At 39.2% G+C, this 21,909-nt stretch overlaps 1 protein-coding gene and 2 pseudogenes across 1 annotated transcript in view; 1 reads left to right on the top strand and 2 right to left on the bottom strand.

Moving 5' to 3' along the window:
- Positions 1-21,909, bottom strand: part of LOC115219004 — a 62,633-nt gene that overhangs the window by 32,618 nt on the left and 8,106 nt on the right. The window contains exons 2-10 of the mRNA XM_029789042.2: positions 17,413-17,468; positions 16,242-16,500; positions 13,941-15,325; positions 12,156-12,267; positions 9,968-10,080; positions 6,994-7,161; positions 5,906-5,992; positions 4,551-5,028; positions 855-3,257 (exon numbers count right to left, since the gene is read on the bottom strand). Of these exons, the coding sequence (XP_029644902.1) occupies positions 855-3,257; positions 4,551-5,028; positions 5,906-5,992; positions 6,994-7,161; positions 9,968-10,080; positions 12,156-12,267; positions 13,941-15,325; positions 16,242-16,500; positions 17,413-17,468 (5,061 nt within the window). The remainder of the gene's footprint in view (positions 1-854; positions 3,258-4,550; positions 5,029-5,905; positions 5,993-6,993; positions 7,162-9,967; positions 10,081-12,155; positions 12,268-13,940; positions 15,326-16,241; positions 16,501-17,412; positions 17,469-21,909) is intronic.
- LOC115219598 lies at positions 20,031-20,124 on the bottom strand (annotated as a pseudogene).
- Positions 20,126-20,219, top strand: LOC115219595 (annotated as a pseudogene).

Raw genomic sequence — 21,909 nt, 5'->3', positions numbered from 1 at the left:
CTTACTTGTTTCCAAGCAAGATAATAAATATCACAATTTTGGTACCAAAATCAAAAACCTTCTTATCTATGACACATCATGGGTATATCAACCTGAGAACCATCTGTGGAGGACCAATATAATCCATAAATTTGACTGTAAAACAGGAAGTTGCAAACTTCAGGACAATAACTGTTACACTGAACAGACCAACAGAACACTCTCATATTGGCTTGTCATGCATCTGCAACATGGGGCTTTTCAATAATATTGCATCAGACACAACAAAATGTCATTTGCTAGGAAAATACTGGAGGGAAAGGGATATTTCATAAAATTCGGCACAAAACATAAGAAATTGCTTATAGAAATCAAACACAAATCACTATTACAAAACCAGAATTAATAGACAGACACCCACATGAAAAAAATTAACATGTGGCTAATGACAAAAAAAAATTTTCAATGCACTTATGATTGGAATTTGACTGAGACAAACGAATCAATACATGACTGATGATGCATGAAGCTAATGATTAAACTACTAAGAAAATACTAAGAAATCTAAAACTGGAACGATAATGCTTGAACATGACAAAGTATTTAATGAACCAAGATACACACACACACACACACACACACACACACACACATGAACACACACACATGCACACGCACATACACAAACAAATAGAAAGATTAATACAGAGAACGTATTAACTAAAAGTTTTTTTATGTAAATGACGTTAAAGGTTAGAAGTAAGAATTTGTGTCGGAAGAAAGCAGCAGACATGAGATAAACAACAAACTGGTCAGAAGATAGATGGTCAAGAGGGGAAGAAAATGGCTATGTGGTAAATTAAAGAAGTACTCACTTATTAGAAAATGGTCTGATTCTTCGTTAACAGCTGAATCTGAAGCTGACTTTGGTTGGAGTAAATCCATGATTTTGTAAACCAAGCTCAGTTGCTTGGCAACTATTTTGTCTGATCTACAATAAGTTCCAAACACTTCTGATATCTTTGGTCGGTCCTCTCGGCTGCTATCTTGCTTTCTCTCACTGATCTCAGCTTGCTGCCAATGTTCAATTTGCACTCCATTTTCTTTAGCGTCTTGACACTCGTTCCTGGGAGATATGAACGGAGTGGAAATATTTGGGATTCTTTCACATTGGGCATATAATGGAGTTTCTTTTGAACAGAGATTTTTACTGACTTCTTTAGATTCATCTTTGAATGGAGACACTTCATAACTGACATTTGGCATGGGCTCTTTGAGGCAGGAACACCTGGCAGTTCCTGCGATGTCAGTATTTAGGACAGTTTCTTCAGAAATTTGTTTTGTGCAGACAGAAGAACAACATAAGTGTTTTCTAATGCTGAATTCATTCCTTGAACTCATTTTGTACTCATTCTTGGTTTGACAGTCAACCAGTGACATAGGAGAAAGAATTTGGTGTGACCCACTGCTTGGATTGGCTTCTCTGTGGATATAAGAACCATTTAAATTCTTTTCACAGCGTTCGTTGAATTCCTTCCAAGGGTGTTGATGCTCAGCAAGGTGTCTGCCACAGTTTTGCATGTTCTTGCAATGGAAGCACCTTTTCTGTAAAGAACAAAGAATTTCATCGAGTTTACATTTCAAGCAGTCGACAGCATTGTCAGACGAACCATCACATTGCAAAGCTTTGCCATTGAAAGGCAGATCTTCATTGCAGACATTTATGCCACCATTGCAACAGCTCTTCTCACAGACATTGGGCTGGTTCCACTCATCAAATATTCTCGTCACGGAACCATTTTTGTTGTTGTCGTTGTTGCTGTTGTTGTTGCTGTCATCATTGTCACTGATGTGTGGATTCACAATTGATACCTCGATGTTCTGATTCTCTATTGCACTTTGTTGACGGTGAACGCCACATATGGACTCCCTTCTGTTGCCTGTTGGAAACTTTTCGTTGCTGCAACTACTTCTATTCTTACTGGTGTTGTTGTTGTTTTTCTCATTAGTTTGGGAGCTGTTGATTAAGGGGCTGTCATTCATCTGTTGTTGTTGGTGGTGGTGTTGCTGCTGCTGCTGCTGCTGCTGAGGATTCTGTAACTGATGACTATTATGATGATGATTATGATGACAATGATGGAGTCGTTGGTGTTGCTGAAGGTAGTGGCATTGATAATGAAGATGCTGCTGCTGCTGCTGCTGGTAGCAGTCTTCTAATTGGTTTGGTTCATTTTGTTGTTGCTGCTGTTGATGATGACGGTTGTGGTGGAGGTGCTGGTGGTGGTGGTGGTGGTGTGGAGAAGGAATTAGAGAAGGAGGAGGTGAATGCAGACATTGTTTTTCTTGTTTTTCTTGTTGTTGTTGTTGTTGGTTTTGGTATTCATCATTCTGACATTGTTTTTGCTGTTCTTGACAATGATTTTGTTGTTGTTGATGCAGCTTTCCTTGTTGTTGGTGGTGGTGGTGGGGACAGGGGTGGGGAAGATCTCGCTGATGTTGTTTTTGTTGTTGTTGAGCACTCTGCTGCCAAGAGGTCTTTAAACATTCCTCATTAACGCCATCAAAGTTCTGTTCTTGGAAATGAAGTTTATGGCCAAGAAACCCATCGAAATTCCTTGATAGTTCTTCACACCGAGATTGTTGGGGAAACAGGATTTGCTTTTCATCGAGACACAACTGACAGTAACTGCTGCTACTGCTGCTGCTGCTGCTACTGTTGCTGCCCTCGCTGCTTGTGTTGCTCTGTAGTTTCAGGGTTCGCTTTGATCTGCCACAGTTGCAAAAATCCGCTGCCATTTCCTTCCCATCGTTGTCAGAGCAAGAATATCTCGATTGGTTACTTGTCGGTGTCTCTGAGAAATTTGGTAAAACAGATGATATAGTGGAAGAAGGAGAAGAAGAAACAGAAACGGAACTCATAGACTGAGTGCCACATTGAAGGCAAGCCATTGACTGAGGGGACTTGATTTTATTAAAGCCATACCTGGCTGCCTCTCCATGATTAGCTTCACAAGCAGGGACCAATGGAAGACCCATTGTCATGGTAAGGTTTTGAGCTGGAACCATCACTACAGGCAGCTGCTGGTTGTCATAGGCCAATGCCTGATATTCAGACATCTTTGGTGGCAGAATTGGTTTGCAGCTTGTTGTCTTTTGATCTTGGAGTTTGTTCAGAATCATTTCAGCAAGTTGTTCCATGTCGAATCTCTGGGACAGGCATAAGTCTCCTCTTCCAGCCTCACCTGATGGAACATTCTCAACTTTGGTCACATTTGATTCTAAATAAAAAGAAAAAGAAACTCTAATGATGTTGTAGTGTGATGGAGGAAAAGGACAACAGAAAAAGAAGCAACGGGAGAAAGAAATACAAAAGGCCTTACCTCGGCGAAATCAGCATTCACTCTAACGAAGTCAACACGTCTTGTCACACTGCACTCTTTGCTGGGACTGACCACACGTGCTTCCTCACCACACATGCTTCCTCACCACACATACTTCCTGCCCACGCATGCCCCTTTCACTCTTCCGCCAGACCCTGCAAGCCTTACTTCCGCCCACCTCATCTGTCATCCCCTCCACCAACACCACATAGCTCATCACAGCCCATAACACCGCTAACACCACAGATGTTTCATGTTTCTTTCATCTTTTCTTTCTTTCCACTTTATAATAAATTAACGAATCTACCACAAAAATAGCAACAGAGCGATAGCAACAGAGCAACATTTCAAAAACATGCATACGTACGTGCATACATACAAACACACATACACACACACACAAGCAGTAATGAAGTATACACACACTTGCACACCAAAGTTGCATGCACACCATCTGCATGAGTGCAAGTTTATTTGCACATGCATGCACATATGCACACATAATCCAATCCAGACATCCCAAAACTCCAAAGGAAACACATTCATACATACATGCATACATACATAGACACACACATAATACATACATGCATACATACATAAACACACACATACATACATACATTCGTACATACATACATACATGCATACATACATAGACACACACATACATACATAAATACACACATACATGCATACATACATAGACGCACTCATACATACATACATACATACATACATACATACACACACACATACATACATACATACATACATACATACATACATAGACACACTCATACATACATACATACATACATACATACATACATACATACATACATATATACATACATAGACACACTCATACATACATACATACATAGACACACTCATACATACATGCATACATACATACATACATACATACATACATACATACATACATACATACATACATACATACATACATACACACATGCACACATACATACAGGTTCTCTTCTGACTGGTAGGTAAAGAGAGTTTGGAAAATTCTATATGGTTCAAAAATCATATTAAGCACCAATTTTTCAAATAGGAATAAGGTGTGTGTGTGTGTGTGTGTGTCTGTGTGTGTGTGTGTGCGTGTGTGTGTGTGTGCATGTGTGTGTCTGTGTCTGTGTGTTCTACAAATATAATCAATCTTACCAAGTGTTTTTTGGGGTCTGGACCCAAATGAGGTAGCCCTAGGGTACCGTTTTGTGTAAACTTGCTCCAGTTGTCTCAGCTTCTCAACAACACGCTGACCTGGGGTAAGAACTGGAGAAGTTGAATTTCTTTTTCTTTGAGAAGTCTCTTGTGATGATGTGGCTTCCAGCATCACGCCAGTTTCTTCCTCCTCACCAATGGCAGGGAATCTTCCTGAATTTACCACTATTGGTTTGAAATGAGTAGCCACTGATCTGAAAGCATAAGGGACAGCAAGGTCCACATTTTCGTTGTTGAGGACCTTACTTTGGGGTTTGTCCGGCTGGTTTAACACGGATACAAAGGCTGATTTTTGTGTATCATCTGAACCATTATCAAAGGAAGTATTTTTTACTGATTTCTCAGAGTTAGCATCATTTAGATCTCCATTACTAACAAAATCTTCTTCAGAGCTGGCGCCATCTTCTTCAATTTTCATCTGAAGTGAAACTCAAATATTAATGATACAAAAAGATGATGTGTTTATCTGTCCACCTATCTTAGCTCCCTATTTCTCCTTGGTCTCACTAACACAAAAACAAGCTAGATAAACATTGCAAATTCAATGATTTCTCCATTGACTGAAAAATTTATGAACTGGTTCAATCAATTTACAAAACTTATTCAGTTCTTATGAGAAGTATCCACATCGCTTGACCAACCGCAGAGCAACCAGCCTCTACTGTGCGAAAATTTGTGAAATTTTTTCACAGCAAAAATGTTCGCTTGAGCTTCTTTTTGAATTTGACCAAATTTTTCTCTGCTGATATCAGAAAACATGAGGCATGAACCACTGCCTTCACGTTACCATCTTTATATTTATGTAGCATTACTGCTCCTATACCGTACTCAGAACCATCTGAAGCTGCAACGCATTCATTCCATTCCCTATCATCTATCTGTTTATATAAACTCTACAGATACCATGGAATTTCTGACATATATCTAGTAGCAGGATCATTTCCATTATATGATGACATCAGGTAGCCAATAACTGTGGATGAGCTTTGCATAGCAACTATACAAGGATTTCATCTGAATCTTATCTAACTATAAATGTATATATGTGTTTGTATATATACATATAACTATCTAGCTATCTATCTCTCTCTCTCTCTCTCTCTCTCTCTATATATATATATATATATATATATATATATATATATATATATATAATATATATATATATATATTATATATATATATATATATATATATATATCTGTCTATCTATATATATATATATGTATATATATATACTAACAGCTCTCCTACTCCAACAGATTCATCATCAAAGCAACATCAAAGTAACTCACTGCCAATTTGTGCCAACATTCTTCATAAAGACTCTGGCAGATATTCTGAGACGTATACACCGCAGTTCTTTCATAGTCTTCGCATTTCTTGGATTGTCGGTGGTCACAGTAGTGGTGGTGGTGGTTCGAGTATCCATTGTTGTGGTGGTGTTCATTACAGTTGCAGAGTAGATTGTTGTTGGTGAAATGGAAGACAAACAAGACACAATATTGTATTTTGGCAAATCTTTACAGCAAAAAAAAGGTGAAGCTGTTGGGTGGAATGAGAAGGAGAGATAAAACTAGAGTGAGACAAAGCAAGGGTTGGGGTGACATTGCCAAAGTTTCACACAACAGGATCAAATCTGGAACCATGTAGTTGAGAAATGGACTTCCTGACCTCCTTAAATCTTTAAACTTTTCCATTAATAATGGCTGAAGAAACTAAACAATAAAAATCCACTGAATAACGAATGTGGTCTTAGATCAGAAGTTCTCAATTGGTCCCAGGATCGTATGCATCCCTCAAGCATCAATCCGGCGACCCTCAGTGGTTTTTTCTCATTAAATGTTTTTTTTTGTTTAATTTGTTTCAGTTGTTTGACTGTGGCCATGCTGGAACACCACCTTTTAGTCAAAGAAATTGACCCCAGGACTTATTCTTTGTAAGCCTAGTACTTATTCAATCGGTCTCTTTTGCTGAACTGCTAAGTTACAGGGACATAAACATGTCAACATCGGTTGTCAAGAGATGGTGGGGGGACAAACAGACACAAAGACACACACATAAATATATACATACATATACGACAGGCTTCTCTAAGTTTCCGTCTACCAAATCCACTAACAAGGCTTTGTTTGGCTTGAGGCAAAGCAGAAGACACTTACTCAAGGTGCCACATGATGGGACTGAACCCAGAACCATGTGGTTGGTAAGCAAGCTTCTTACCACACAGCCATGCCTGCACCTATGATAATTTTTTCTTTAATTGACCCTTGTTTCCCTTTTTTGGCATGGTCTCCTAAAAAAGAATCCAGGTTTGGCATCTGGCCTACATATTAGAAAGGTTAAGAAGCACCACCTTAGATTGTTTATTAACTGACAATACCTGACATAAATCTTCAAAGGACACTGTGTCTTGCGGCTGAGAAAGTGTCATATTTCCAATCAGATCTGTTATGTCATCAGACATATTCAACTCGGCTATTGACGTTGAACACTTTGAACCCCCAGCTCGGCACAGGATCGCACCAACACTGCGGACAGCAACCTTCAGCTGAAAGGAAAGGTTTTTAACAACATCTGAGAACTTTAGACATTCAAGTAGAATGGATGGGGAAATTTTAAGTTAATGGCTTAGAGGAGGGAGAGTTGCTCTTGTGATTCCTTGATGCAGGGCCTACTGTCGACTGGTAGTGGGAGAGGAAGAAAGAAATTATAGCACAGGGGTTATTACTTTAGGGGTTGTCCTTAGACTTGTGACCTACTTAGAATGCTTGCAATAGAGTGATCTGTGTGAAAGGGTCACTTCTTGTTAAACCAAGATACATAATCATCATCATCATCATCATCATCATCATCATTGTTTAACGTCTGCTTTCCATGCTAGCATGGGTTGGACGATTTTCACTGAGGGCTGGCGAACCAGATGGCTGCACCAGGCTCTAATCTTGATTTGGCAGAGTTTCTACAGCTGGATGCCCTTCCTAATGCCAACCACTCCATATTATTTAACTGACTCTAGTGGGATCTGTTAAAAGCATATAATAATAATAATAATAATAATAATAATAATAATAATAATAATAATAATAATAAGACCTGCCTGTCAAGACCTACCAAAAACTGAGCAAATATAAAGATCTTGAAATAGAAATTAGCAAAATGTGGAACCTGAAGACTAAAACAATAGCTGTTGTCATAGGTGCCCTAGGAATGATAGCAAAAGGGGCTGATTGCTACCTACCTCAGATATCAGGAAACCCCCAAAATTCAAAAGATAGTGCTCATGAAAACTGCCCATATCCTACGCAAAATACTTTCTATGTAATCTCCAGTTTTAAAACAAACATAATTTTCTTATGGTTCCTTAAACATTCTCTAGAACAACACTATGTACAAAACCAAATATATGGCACCCTAGGCATAACACCAACATGAACTTCTAACTTGTTGTCTCTTGAGGTCTCTGGGTGAGACTTGGAGCCAACTTGTAAAAATATAAAGCAAAAGTCAAACATAAAATAATAATGATAATAATAATAATAATAATAATAATAATAATAATAATAATAATAATAAATGCCCTGATGCTGTACCAGGCACTGGCTCTCATGGCTTCTGATCTTAACTGATTGGAAGTGTTATCATGTACATTGTTTTATCTTGGTATAAAAGATGGGCTACAGCAAATATTCTACTCAATACCACAGATTTGCTTATCAGTTGCTTGACCATAACCAGTTGACCATGTCCCTTGGTGGCTGACGGTATGTGCATCTCTGATCATGAGCAGAAGTAGTGGGGGAGCATCATAGCCATGTGTTGAAAGGAATTCTTGGAGGTTTGGATAATTCACCTTCGGAAACATGGGTAGTTTGTTCAACATCCTTAAACAATCCTTATTCAGGGATCTTTTAAGCAGGATGGGCTACTCGACCAGAAGAAAATTCTAACTGGGCCCATCTGCAAGGTCATGTGCTGTTTATCTTGATATGAGATCACCATGTCGCGCACAAATGGTTGTGATGCATGTGCCTGGTGTACCCTTATCAGAAGGGTTGTCATGATGGGTATACTGGGCTTCATATATTTGTACCCCAGTGTCACTTTCATGGCATGCACTGCTCTCTCACTCAATAATAATAATAATAATAATAATAATAATAATAATTCTTTCTTATAAAGGCACAAGGTCTGGAATTGGTGGGAAAGGGACTAGTCAATTACATCAATCCCAGTGTTCAACTGGTATTTAATTCATTAACCCCGAAAAGATGAAAGTCAAAGTTGACCTCAGCAGAATTTGAACTCAGAACACGAAGATATGAAATACCTCTAAGCATTTCACCTGGTGTGCTAATGATTCTACCAGCTCACCAATCCTTTCTAAGGATTAAAAGCTAAGTCAATCCTTTATAAAAATATATAACTTTATCTTACTCTCCAACTCACTTTCCTTTGTTTTCCAACTGGGTGTCCATGTTGCTACTCTACAGCAAGACACATATATCTGTCCCCTCTAGACCTTAAATCTCTCAAATGGCACAAAGCCACCAAACCCCACTAATAATACCTTCCCCCAGCTGAGGGGTTTTTGTCTTACAAGTTACTTGGTGACCCTGTCAGTGCTGGTGCCATGTAAAAAGCACCCAGTGCCCTTTGTAAAGTGTGGAGCTTAGGTGGAGCCGTGTGGAGCTTAGGTGTTTCGCTCATAAACTCACACATTACTCGGTCTGAGATTCGAACCTGCGATCTCTCGACCGCGAGTCCACTGCTCTAACCACTAGGCCATGTGTCTCCACAATGATAATGACATTATATGTAATAATAATGTCTCCTTTATTAACCCCTATGGGTTGACAAAAAGTTTAGGGATGGTACACGACAATACTATGTGGGGTTACATAAAGGAGCAGGAAAAAAAAAGGAAAACAGTAACTCCAACAAAGAAGAGTTCCCCAAAAGAGGGAGACTTCCTAGGACTGCTTGTGGAAACCCCACAAAACCACAGTTACCCTGACTACTAGAGCAAGTGCCTGCCCCTCATCCACTTCATTCAATCTATAGCTAAATACTTAGAGAAGGCCTTTAACCACTCAGACCATTTTTGCCAATCTCACTCATCTTTCAACAAAATTGCTGGAAGGCACCACTTCCATGTTGACCCACAGTTTCACAATGGACTCAACCAATGGTCAGATCCATCCTACACGTGACAGCAGGTGTTCAAGACAATGCTTGGGCACTGGACAAGAGCAGCAGAGCAGTTTCATTGCTCTGTGTGCATCTCCAGCAGGTACAACTGATGACAAGCACCAATCTCTTCACGAACATTGGCCAACAGAATCAAACACTGTTACCTTTTCGTTGATCGGTGTATCTTTGCTATGCTCTTGCTTGATCCTTTGTTGGTCAGTGAACACCATATGTCCATCTGGTTGCAGCCCGACCATGTCTAGTTCTTCATATAACACTGCAAGTAAGAGTCAGGGCAATATAGTTAGAACAACAACAACAACAACAACAACAATAATATTAATAATAATAATAATAATAATAATAATAATGATAATAATAATAACAATGATCTTTTCTGCTTTAGGTATAAGGCCTGAAATTTTGGCAGAGAGGACTAGTTGATTACATCAACACCAGTGTATAGCTGGTACTTATATCATTGATCCCAAAAGGACAATGACCAAAGTCAGCCTCGGCAGAATTTGAACTCAGAACATAAAATGCTGGAAGAATGCTGCCAAACTTTTTGTCCATTGTGCTAAAGACTCTGTCAGCTCAGGACCTTAATTTGAAGAAGAATGAAATCAAAACCCAGAACTATGGAGTTGTTAGCCACAATTCTTCACCCCACAATCATCAATGCAGAATATTTGACTGTTAGAAATAGCAGCAGAAGCAGCAACAACAACGAAGTCTCGGATTTGTGAGTTGTGTCTACACACACACACACACACACACACACACACACACACACACACATATTGATAGATAGGTAGATAGATGGATGGATGGACAGACGGACGGACGGACGGACAGACAGATAGATGGATGGATGGATGGATGGATGGATGGATGGATGGAAGGACAGACAGACAGGCTTTCTTTATTGACCAAACAGGGCTGAACACACAGGCAGATAGATAGATGGATGGATAGATAGATGGACAATGGATGGATAGATAGATAGATGGACAAATGAACAGACGGATGGACAGACAGACAGACAAATAGATAGAGGGGTAGATAGATGGACGAATGGACAGACAGACGGACAAACAGACAGATAGATAGATGTATGCATAGATAGATGGACGAATGAACAGACGGACGGATAGACAGACAGAGGGACACATAGAAGACGGATGGATGGATAAATGGACGATTGAACAGACAGACAGACAGACGGACAGACAGACGGACAGACAGACAGACGGACAGACAGACGGACAGACAGACAGACGGACAGACAGACGGACAGACAGACAGATAGACAGACAGACAAATAGATAGATAGATAGATAGGCCTCATGAAGGCAAAGTGGCTGAGTTCCATTCGAGCATTGGGTCTCACAGAGGCAATGACCGAGACCTTTGGCATTATGTCGTGCTTGAGAAGAAGGCCTATCAAGTCAAGTAAAATCGCAGTCACAGCAGATACTAGCATCACACAAATGGCACACGTGCTAGTGGCTCATACAAGCAGCCTGGTGTCATGCAAATGGTACCAGCCCCAGTGGCACATAAAAGCACTCATTACACTCTCAGGGTGGTTGGCGTTAGGAAGGGCATCCAGCAATAGAAAACCATGCCAAATCAGACTGAAGTCTGTTGCAGCCTTCCAGCTTACTAGCCCTGGTCAAAATGTCCATTGTCCATGCCATCATGGACAATGGAGATGATGATGATGATGATCATCATCATCATCATCAAAATCTCAAAATATCCCATCACATAGATAGATAGATAGATAGATAGATAGATAGATAGATAGATAGATAGGCAGTGAGCTGGCAGAAATGTTAGCACACTGGGCGAAATGCTCAGCAGTATTTCGTCTGCCGTTATGTTCTGCATTTAAATTCCACTGAGGTCAACTTTACCTTTCATCCTCTCAAGGTTGTTAAATTAAGTACCAGTTTTGCACTGGGGTCGATGTAATCGACTTAATCCCTCTGTCTGTCCTTGTTTGTCCCCTCTACGTTTAGCCCCTTGTGGGCAATAAATAGTTAGATAGATAAACAGGTGGTGGTGGTGGTGGTGGTGGTGGTGGTGGTGGTGATGGTGATGGTAATCAAAAGTGAGAGGAGAGAGTAGGAAAGAAAGAAGAGAGAGAGAGTGAGTTGTAGTGATGGCAGAGGATGAGTGGTATTGGAAGGGAGGAAGGGTATGAGAGAGGAGGAGGAGAAGAGGTAGGTGTTAGGTTGTTGAGTGTTACGGGGCCCCCGGAGTGGAGAGGTAGGAGGAGTTGTAAAGTTAGGGGAGGAGGAACGAATGCTGAATTCCTGGTTGAGACATAGAAAATCTACTCACCAATATACGGGGTATTCTGCAAAGACTTGACAGCTTCTCTGCATAAGGCCCAGATTTCAATTTCATCAAAGTACAATCCACTGACGTCAATAATGTCCTGCAGTGTAATCACCTACAATAGGCAACACAAACACACTCATATACACACATATACACACATATACACACATATACATAGACTTGTTATATATAAAAAGGAATACCAAAAATGGTACGAGAATGCAAAACATCCAGACAGTTAGATGATACAAAAAAGGGACAAGAAAAAAATGGACGGGTCATTGAGAGTTTTCTTTCGTCAGTCGAGTTCCAGATTATCTTTGCAGTTTCGGATATATATATATATATATATATATATAATCATTATAATCATCATCATCATTTAACGTCCGCTTTCCATGCTGGCATGGGTTGGATGGTTTGACTAAGGACAGTTTGACTGGTGAGCCGGCTGCACCAGGCTCAATCTGATCTGGCAAAGTTTATATATATATATATACTACCAGTATCGCCCGGCGTTGCGGTTTGTTTAGACCCTTTAGAATTGGAATTTTTGAAAAGTAAAAATTTGGCAGTATGTAGCTTGTTATTCTCTTTATGTGAAATACACCGAAAAATGGCAACACAGCAGTCAAAACATTGTAAAAAATAGGGATTTTCATAGAAAAAAGGCACCTTTTTGATGCAAATAATTTTTGGTGTTAACATGGTCTGATTTGAATTTTTTCTTCTACGGAAGGAAGAGTTAGCCTTCTTCTATCATACTCTCATATATATATATGCATATATGTATATATATATACATACATATATATATATATATATATATTAATACAAAAAAACCCTCCAGGCTACATCCCGAAAATTCATTTCTTTGCCAAATTTCTACAATGGTTACGGCGATTCATTTTTATATCTTGATTTTTTTATTTTTCATGCAATTTATGCATGCTTGCACGCGTGGTGAACACAGTTCACGTCAAACAGCTGACTGAGTAAAGTTCACTATTCAATGCATGGGATAAGGCCTAAACAAACACATTATCGATTTTTTCACTTGCGAGATGAATTTCGGAACAGAAATAGCGCAGTTCAATTTTCATTCGCTTAAACTTTAAGTGACCCATTTTTGGTGGTTCTACAATTTGTTGGCTAGGAGGAGATGTGCCGGGAAGTTAAACACAAAGACACACACACAGATACACACACAGACATACAAGTTGAGTTTATATATATATATATATATATATATTATATATATATATTATATATATATATACTTTCTGTATATATACAGGGTGGGCCAAAAGTCACGCACCAAAACATTATACTTATGTTATTATTGTTGTTGTTGTTATTCATTTTCTCCATCTTGTAAAAGTATGTGTATGTGTGTTTATTGTTATTGTATTTATTTTATTCAATTTTAGAAAATTTGAAGCAAGTCTTTGACTCTTCCATAGCCTATGGAGCTTCTTTGGTGCGTGACTTTTGGTCCAATAACATATACATGTATATATAAATCTATGGGAGGAGGGTGGTGGGAGGGGAAGAGGAGGATGGTGATGAGGAGCAGGTGGAGGAGGAGGAGGAGGAGGAGGGGGAGGGGAGGAGGATGGGAGGAGGATGGGAGGAGGAGGATGGGAGGAGGAGGAGGAGGATGGGAGGAGGATGGGAGGAGGATGGGAGGAGGATGGGAGGAGGATGGGAGGAGGATGGGAGGAGGAGGAGGAGGAGGATGGGAGGAGGATGGGAGGAGGAGGAGGAGGAGGAGACGACATTTACCTTGGTCTGAGCAATGTTTCTTAATTTCCTCTGGGCCTCTTCTGCTGTGATGTGTGTTGGATCCTGCATCTCTTCCAACAGAGACTCGTTGTTATCCTCTTTTCCCTCGTCATCCTCATCCTCATGCTCACTGTCAGGGCTGCCCTGCTTTCTGCAATTCTCTCCACTTGCCATTTCTCTGTCTTCAGTGGCATTAATTCCTTCAGCTGTGCATGTCAGCTGCGAAGTATTCTGACATTCAGGAATCTTGTCGAATGATTCGTTGATGAAGTTTGTACCAGAAAGAACGGTTGTTGTCTGAAAATTAAGGCTGGCACCAGACATAATACTTGTTGCTTCTTGAGTAACGCTGGTTCCATATGTGTCACAAAATGTCTGAGATTCTCCACTTAAAATTCTTGAAGTGTTTCCACTTGTAGAAATATTGGTTTCTTTGTCAAATGTCCTCTTTAGTTCTATTCTAGGGTTGTCTCTCTTAATTGACTCATTCTCACCATTATCTCCAAGTATGAGATCAACAAGGTTTACTTTGCCCTCCTCAAAATTCCAGAGAACACTACGGTCTGCATTACCAAGACGGATAAGTTCCACAGCAGAACCGTCATCTAAATTGCTACAGTGATCATTGGCCAAAATCTGTTTCCCATGTGTTTCTGTGTTGTTAGGTAGGAAATCGGTTGCATGATCTTGTTGAGTTAGAATGTTGTTATTAAAGACTGACCCTTCACAACTTTGGATTCTTTCTGTTGTGACATCATCATCTTCATTATCAACATCACCCTCATCAGCCTCATTATTATTGTCACCACTCACAATGTCATCTGCTTCTACGCTTGACATTGACCCACGAATAATATCTGGATTATAAATTTTAAAATGTTCGCTTTGGGAAGGAACTTCTTCAAAAGTCTTTACAGATCTACCCTTAAAACTGTCCACCTTTAATTCATGACCCTTACTCTTGTTGTTGACTTGGTTTGGTGAGAAATTCAGTAAAATATCTCCCTTTTTCAGGGTTTCTTCTGGGACAGAATTCTGTTTGTCTTCCTGGTTGCTTTCCTTCAATTCACAAATTTCAACACAAGAGAAATCAGCAACTCTTTCACAGCTGACTGGTTTTACTTCAACAACAGATTTTCCAACAGAGCATTCCACTTTGGTAAATGGTAATCCAGATTCCAGAGGGAATGAACTTATCTGTGGTTCTAATTGCCTGCAACTTTCAATTCCTGCTTTAGAAGAACATCCTTGGTGGTATTCGCCTGCCAGTTTGGTGTCTTTGAGGGCTGAGAGTTTTACATCATTTGGTACCAGTTTCAAAAAATCTGCTTTGGATAATTCTTGCTTTATGTTCTCAGCAAACTTAACACAATTATCATGGACACCTGGAAATAATAAAATCATGTATATATATGAATGTATATGTATATGTACATATAAATGTATACATGTGAGTGCATACACACACATGTACACACACACGCATGCATGCATGCACACACACATGCACACATTCACACTTACAGACATATATATTTTGTTTTGGGCCCCATTCATTCTGTACAGGTTTCGGTGGAGTGGGCCCTTTGTCAGGGGAACCTGTGGTGCTTCATGGAGTGGTTTGTCCACTTTGGTCCTCACCTGACAACCACATCTCACCTGTGGCTCCTTGAACTTATCTGCATGCAACAGTGGCCACAGCCCAGATAATGGCTTCCACAGGCTGTCTAAACCATGATGAGGGTAGCCAATGGATCTCAAACCCTTGGTGAGTTAGGGCTTGTCTCCCTAATACTGGGCCCAACAGACTGTACAGAGGGAACCACCAGATTGGTTGACTGGACAGGAAAAAGTGGACCAGCAAGCATCGTGGGGAGCAAACAAGGCACATTGTGACACAAAGGACATTGTGGCCATATATATTACACACTTGCACACACACACACACACACACACGCACACACTCACACACACATACACACGTGCACACACACACACATATATACACACATGCACACACACATATACATGCACACACACATACGTGCACATGCACATACAAATACACACACATGCATGCACACACACACGTGCATGCACACACACACGTGCACATACACATGCACACACATACACACACACACTTGCACACACACACACACACATACACGCACACACATACACAAACACGTGCACACACACACACACTTACACGCACACACTCATACACACACACGCATGCACACATAGTCTAAAAAAGTCGATGAGAAAGTAGAAAATTGATATAGAAACTTCCCACACCTGAATTGTGTTGCTGCTGCGGCTGCTGCTGCTGAGGGTCAGTGTCCACTGCTCTGTTGAACAATTTCAGACAGATGGCTATGGGGTCCTCCCTTCCTAGTGACTCTAAACAAACTCGTTCCACCTCCTCCACACTGGGTCGTTCCTCTGGGGCACGGGAGGTCAGCCTGGTCAGTAAAGTGTTGTAGGTGTCACTCGTTTCTCTTGGTGGATGGGGCTTGGCTGAGAGGAGAGTCTTGCCTAAGGAATAGAGGTGAGACTGGAAGAAGAAACAGAGATGAAGAAAAGTTAGAATCCATAACAAAACGTTTTCAGTGGTAATGATGGTGATGCTGGTGCTGGTTATGGTGGTTGTGGTGTTGGTGGTGGTGGTGGTGGTGGTGGTGGTGGTGGTGGTGGTGGTGGTGGTGGTTTTGGTGATGATGGTGGTGGTGGTTGATGCTGGTTGTGATGGTAGTAGTGGTGGTAGTAGTTGTGGTGATGGTGCTGGTGTTGATGGTAGTGGTGTTTTTGCTGTTGGTGGCGGTGGTAGTAGTGGTGGTAGTGGTTGTGGTGATGGTGCTGGTGTTGATGGTAGTGGTGTTTTTGCTGTTGGTGGTGGTGGTAGTAGTGGTGGTAGTGGTGACAATGGTTGTGGTGCTGGTGATGGTGCTGGTGTTGGTGATGGTGGTGGTGGTGGTGGTGGTGTTTGAGATGGCAGCAGTTGTGGAAATGGAAATTGTCATGGTGATCGTTATTGTTGTTGTTCTTTAGGCCTAGGTCAGCATTCCAGCCATGACCATCCCAATATTTTGCTAGAGGATTCTAACCCAAGAACATATTATTCAACAAATGTTTTTTTTTAAATAATGGATTATGATTTTGAAGGAGATTTGTTTGCCATTTCTAGCAGGTCAAATGACCATGCTCTAAGGCTCCCTCCTTGACTCATGATGAGAATCTTTGAGATTGTGATGGAATAATTGAGTTCATGATAAACGATAATTATAGGGATCATCATCATCATCATTATCATCAATCATCGTCATCACCATCATCATCATCATCATCGCTAGCATCACTATTGTTGTCATCGTTATCATCATCACCATCATCATCATCACCACCACCATCATCATCGTCGGTGTCAACAGCAATTGACAACATCCATGCATCCACTTTTCATCCTCACCTTGTAGCTGTTTCCTTGTATCTCGTATTCTGGGGGTACAAACTTCACATCTGGGTCTGTAAGGCAAGAGACAGAGAAAGAAAGAAAGAAAGAAAGAAAGGATCACTAAAAGATGTCTTCCAGTGATTACACCAAAACTTATGGATGAAAATTGGACATATTATCCATAACCATATAATTTTTCACATATAATTTATAAGTTGTTTATAATTTTAACCTTTAAAGGTATTTTTTAATATGCTGGCCATTGATAAAATATTTTTTTTCGAAAAAAATTTTATCCTACATTAAATATAAATTTAATTGTTCACTTCCGGACTCTTTCACTCAGTGAGAGCCTCAGTTCAAATCACACGTGTCTTTAATGGGCTGGAGTATTTCTATTTTGGATATATTTGGGGTACTTAATTGTGCTCATGACTTAGTATTTTACTTCTTCCATGGGTATAAGTAAGTATCTCATTTATTTCTTTTGCCACATTTATCACTGACGAAGGGAGGGTTCTTACGAACTAACCCTGAAATCGGTCCGATATGGTAATAATGGAATTTTTTAGAAATTTCTATCGGTTTTTTTTTCGAGTAGCGTGCGTATTGTGAAAAATTATATGGTTATGGATAATATGTCCAATTTTCGGCACATTTGGCATTAGAAATTTTTTCGTTTGCCCTTATTTATAAGTTATATACATATATATATATATATATATATAAAGAATACACACAAAAAAAAACAAAAGACGAAGACAGGTGGTGTAGACAACAAACAGATGTATTAGTTTAACGCTCGGGAAGTAAAAAAGTTTTTAACTTTTCGAGCCTAAGCTCTTCCATAGAAAGGAACACAGAAAGAAACAAGGAGAGAAAATAAAGAATGTGTAGTGGCTAGCAATCTATCATAGATAGATAGATAGATAGATAGATAGATAGATAGATAGATAGATAGATAGATAGATAGATAGATAGATAGATAGATAGATAGATAGATAGATAGATAGATAGATAGATAGATAGATAGATAGATAGATAGATAGACAGACAGATAGATAGATAGATAGATAGATAGATAGATAGATAGATAGATAGATAGATAGATAGATAGATACATACATACATACATTGACATATTCCTCCCCATGAACTGTAGAGAAGTTATGTACCTCTGGCCAAAATGTCTGACAGCTAATGGTCACTTTCTGACCAGCCATAGCAACCTCCTATATATATATATATATAGAGAGAGAGAGAGAGAGAGGGTGGGATGGATGGATGGATAGATAGATAGATAGATTTCTTTATTGGCCACGCAGGGCTGAACACAGAAAGAACAAAATACAAAGTAGAGCTTTTCTTTTTGGGAAGAAGGAAAGAAAAGGGTGGGGGGCAATTCCGATCAAAAGGGATTGTGAAAAAAAAAAGTGGGGCCAATCAAAAGGGATCGTGTATCACAGAAATGTCAATGTAAAACGGGGAAACAAATTAGGTTTGTCCGTGGATAGAACAGCCTATGGAAAAGACCACGGAAACCTTGGGCAATAGGGTCATGCAAAAAGAAAACACATTACAGTAAGTGGCTCTCTTTTTTCCTTTCATTTTTCTTTTTATAGATAGATAGATAGATAGATAGATAGATAGATAGTCAGATAGATAGATAGATAGATAGATAGATAGATAGATAGATAGATAGATAGATAGATAGATAGATAGAGAGAGAGAGAGAGATGTAGACAGACAGATAAATAGATAGATAGATAGATGGATAGATAGATAGATAGATAGATAGATAGATAGATAGATAGATAGATAGATAGATAGATAGATAGATAGGTAGATAGATAGATATTTCATGTTAAACAATGCATGTTATTGGAATTTCCAACTCAAGCTGAACAGAGCAGACAGCTCCAAATCTTTGTAATAGTACCCGTGTAGATGGAGTTAGGACTGGTTAGTTTAGACTGGCATCATGGAAGAGAGAAAAGGGCCAAACTGAGGAATATTTTGCATGAGAGATAAAATTCTCTTTTTATCTATTGTACAATTATCTGAAACATTGAATGCATTCAAAATATCACTACTTTGTTTGCACACACACACACACACAAACGTGTGTGCATGTGTGTATATGTGTATGTGTATATCATCATCATCATCATTTAACGTCCGTTTTCCGCGCTAGCACGGGTTGGACGGTTTCGACCGGGGTCTGGGGAGCTCGGGACTGCCCCAGGCTCCAGTCTAGTCTGGCAGTGTTTCTACAGCTGGATGCCCTTCCTAACGCCAACCACTCCGCGAGTGTATATATATATATATATATATATATGTAGGTCCCGGGTTGAGTCAGGGTTAACCACAGTAAATAAGGTACTCAATACATAGCAGAGTAAATAATTTATTTTATAGAAGGAGCTTCTACAGGACTAGAACTGTTTCATTCAGATGAAATCTTCCTGAAGATTTCATCTGAATGAAACAGTTCTAGTCCTGTAGAAGCTCCTTCTATAAAATAAATATATATATATATATATATATATATATATATATATATATATATATATATATAAAAGAAGTTTGAAAGTGCCACTATATAAGATAAATTTTAATTTTCTTAGAAATTTAAAAATATGGAGCACTTCATCATCCTTGTCCAGGGGCCATGCTAATCTTCTCTGTATCGTTCCAATTTTAGTATATGTACTGCCGAAGCATTACAGTATTGCTTCGGCACTACATATACTAAAATTGGAATGATACAGAGAAGATTAGCATGGCCCCTGCACAAGGATGATGAAGTGCTCCATATTTTTAAATTTCTAAGAAAATTAAAATTTATCTTATATAGTGCACTTTCAAACTTCTTTTTTATAAATATTTACCTACTCGTATGCCACCTACCCTTTTTATAAATATATATATATATATATATATATATATATATATATGAGAAAGATAGATAGATAGATAGATAGATAATAGATAGATAGATAGATAGATAGATGATAGATAGATAGATATAAATTGTGTCAAGTAGTGTACAGGTTTTATATATATTAAGAAAAAGATGGTAGTCAAGACTTGGATGAAAACTATTTATTTAGTGCTTCAATTCCTTCAGGGAATCATCAGGAATGATTCCCTGAAAGGTACAAAATGGCTACTTCTTCTTAAATACACACACGCACACACACATGTGTATATTAATTCATAAACATATATACACATCTATATAGAGACATACATGACTCCTGTGGTAATATCTGGCCTTACCAAGGTTTATAGAAAGTACCAGAAAAAATAACTTAACATATGAACTTATCCCTGAAAATAAGTACCCCTATGTAGAATTTCCGTTCCCCAGATGCAAAATATACCCTGCAATACTAAGACATAGGCATATATGCAATATATACACAATTATCTAATATATACACACATATACAATATATATACACATCCATATATATATATGATGGATACAGACAAGGAATTATAGCAGCGTTACTTCCTTACCTTTCAGTAAGACATCTTACTTAAGACTGAGTAAAACACTTAAAAAATAATCTTGAAGGTGTGGTGCTTGTGTGTGTGAATGAGTGTGTGTGTGTGTGTGTGTATGTGTTTGTGTGTGTGTGTGTGTGAGTGCTTGTGTGCGTGGTGTGTGTGTGGTTTGTTAAGTGCTTGTGGGTATGTGTGTGGTGTGCATGTAAGAACAATGTCTTAGAGTGCTCTGCTTCCTTCCTGCTGTTGTATAACCCCAGGTCATTCCTACTGAGGACACCTGTGATGAAAATATTCTCACCATGACCATCCCATCTGGGAATACATTATTGACAGTGGCTTTCCTGTTCTCTCTCTCTCTCGTTATCCAAAGTAATTCTCCATTATATTCATCAGAAAGCACACGTGAACACATATAAACATTGCACCATAGATAATTCATATGCACACACACACACACACACAGACATACACACACACACATGTACACTCATACATATACACACATATGCACATAAATGCATTCACATACACACACACACACTGGCTCACTCACAAAACTGCATACACATACTCATACATGTACACACAGACAGCTATGACTACACACACACACATACACACACACACACACACTTATACACACACCCATGTACACAAAACAGTGACCAAGCTGGCCTTAGCAACCAGTACAGTCATTACCAGTAAGTACCCTATTAATAACACTACCACCACCACCATCATCACCACCACTACTGCTACTACTACTACCACCACTTCCACTACCACCAATACCACCACCACCACTACCACCACCGCTACTACTACCAATAACAGCAATACTACTATTGCTACTACTACCACCATGACCACCACCATTATCGTCACAACCAAACAACAACAACAACAATACAAGTCAAGAAGGGAACCGCCTTTGACCTGCAAAAAATAACACCCAAATCCCTACTGTTTCATATAAAGGAAACATTGAACATTGTA

Source organism: Octopus sinensis, linkage group LG14 (genome assembly GCF_006345805.1).
Source record: "Octopus sinensis linkage group LG14, ASM634580v1, whole genome shotgun sequence".
NCBI lineage: Eukaryota > Metazoa > Mollusca > Cephalopoda > Octopoda > Octopodidae > Octopus > Octopus sinensis.
The sequence above is the reverse complement of the archived record's forward strand: the minus strand, read 5'-3'. Positions and strand labels throughout refer to the sequence as shown.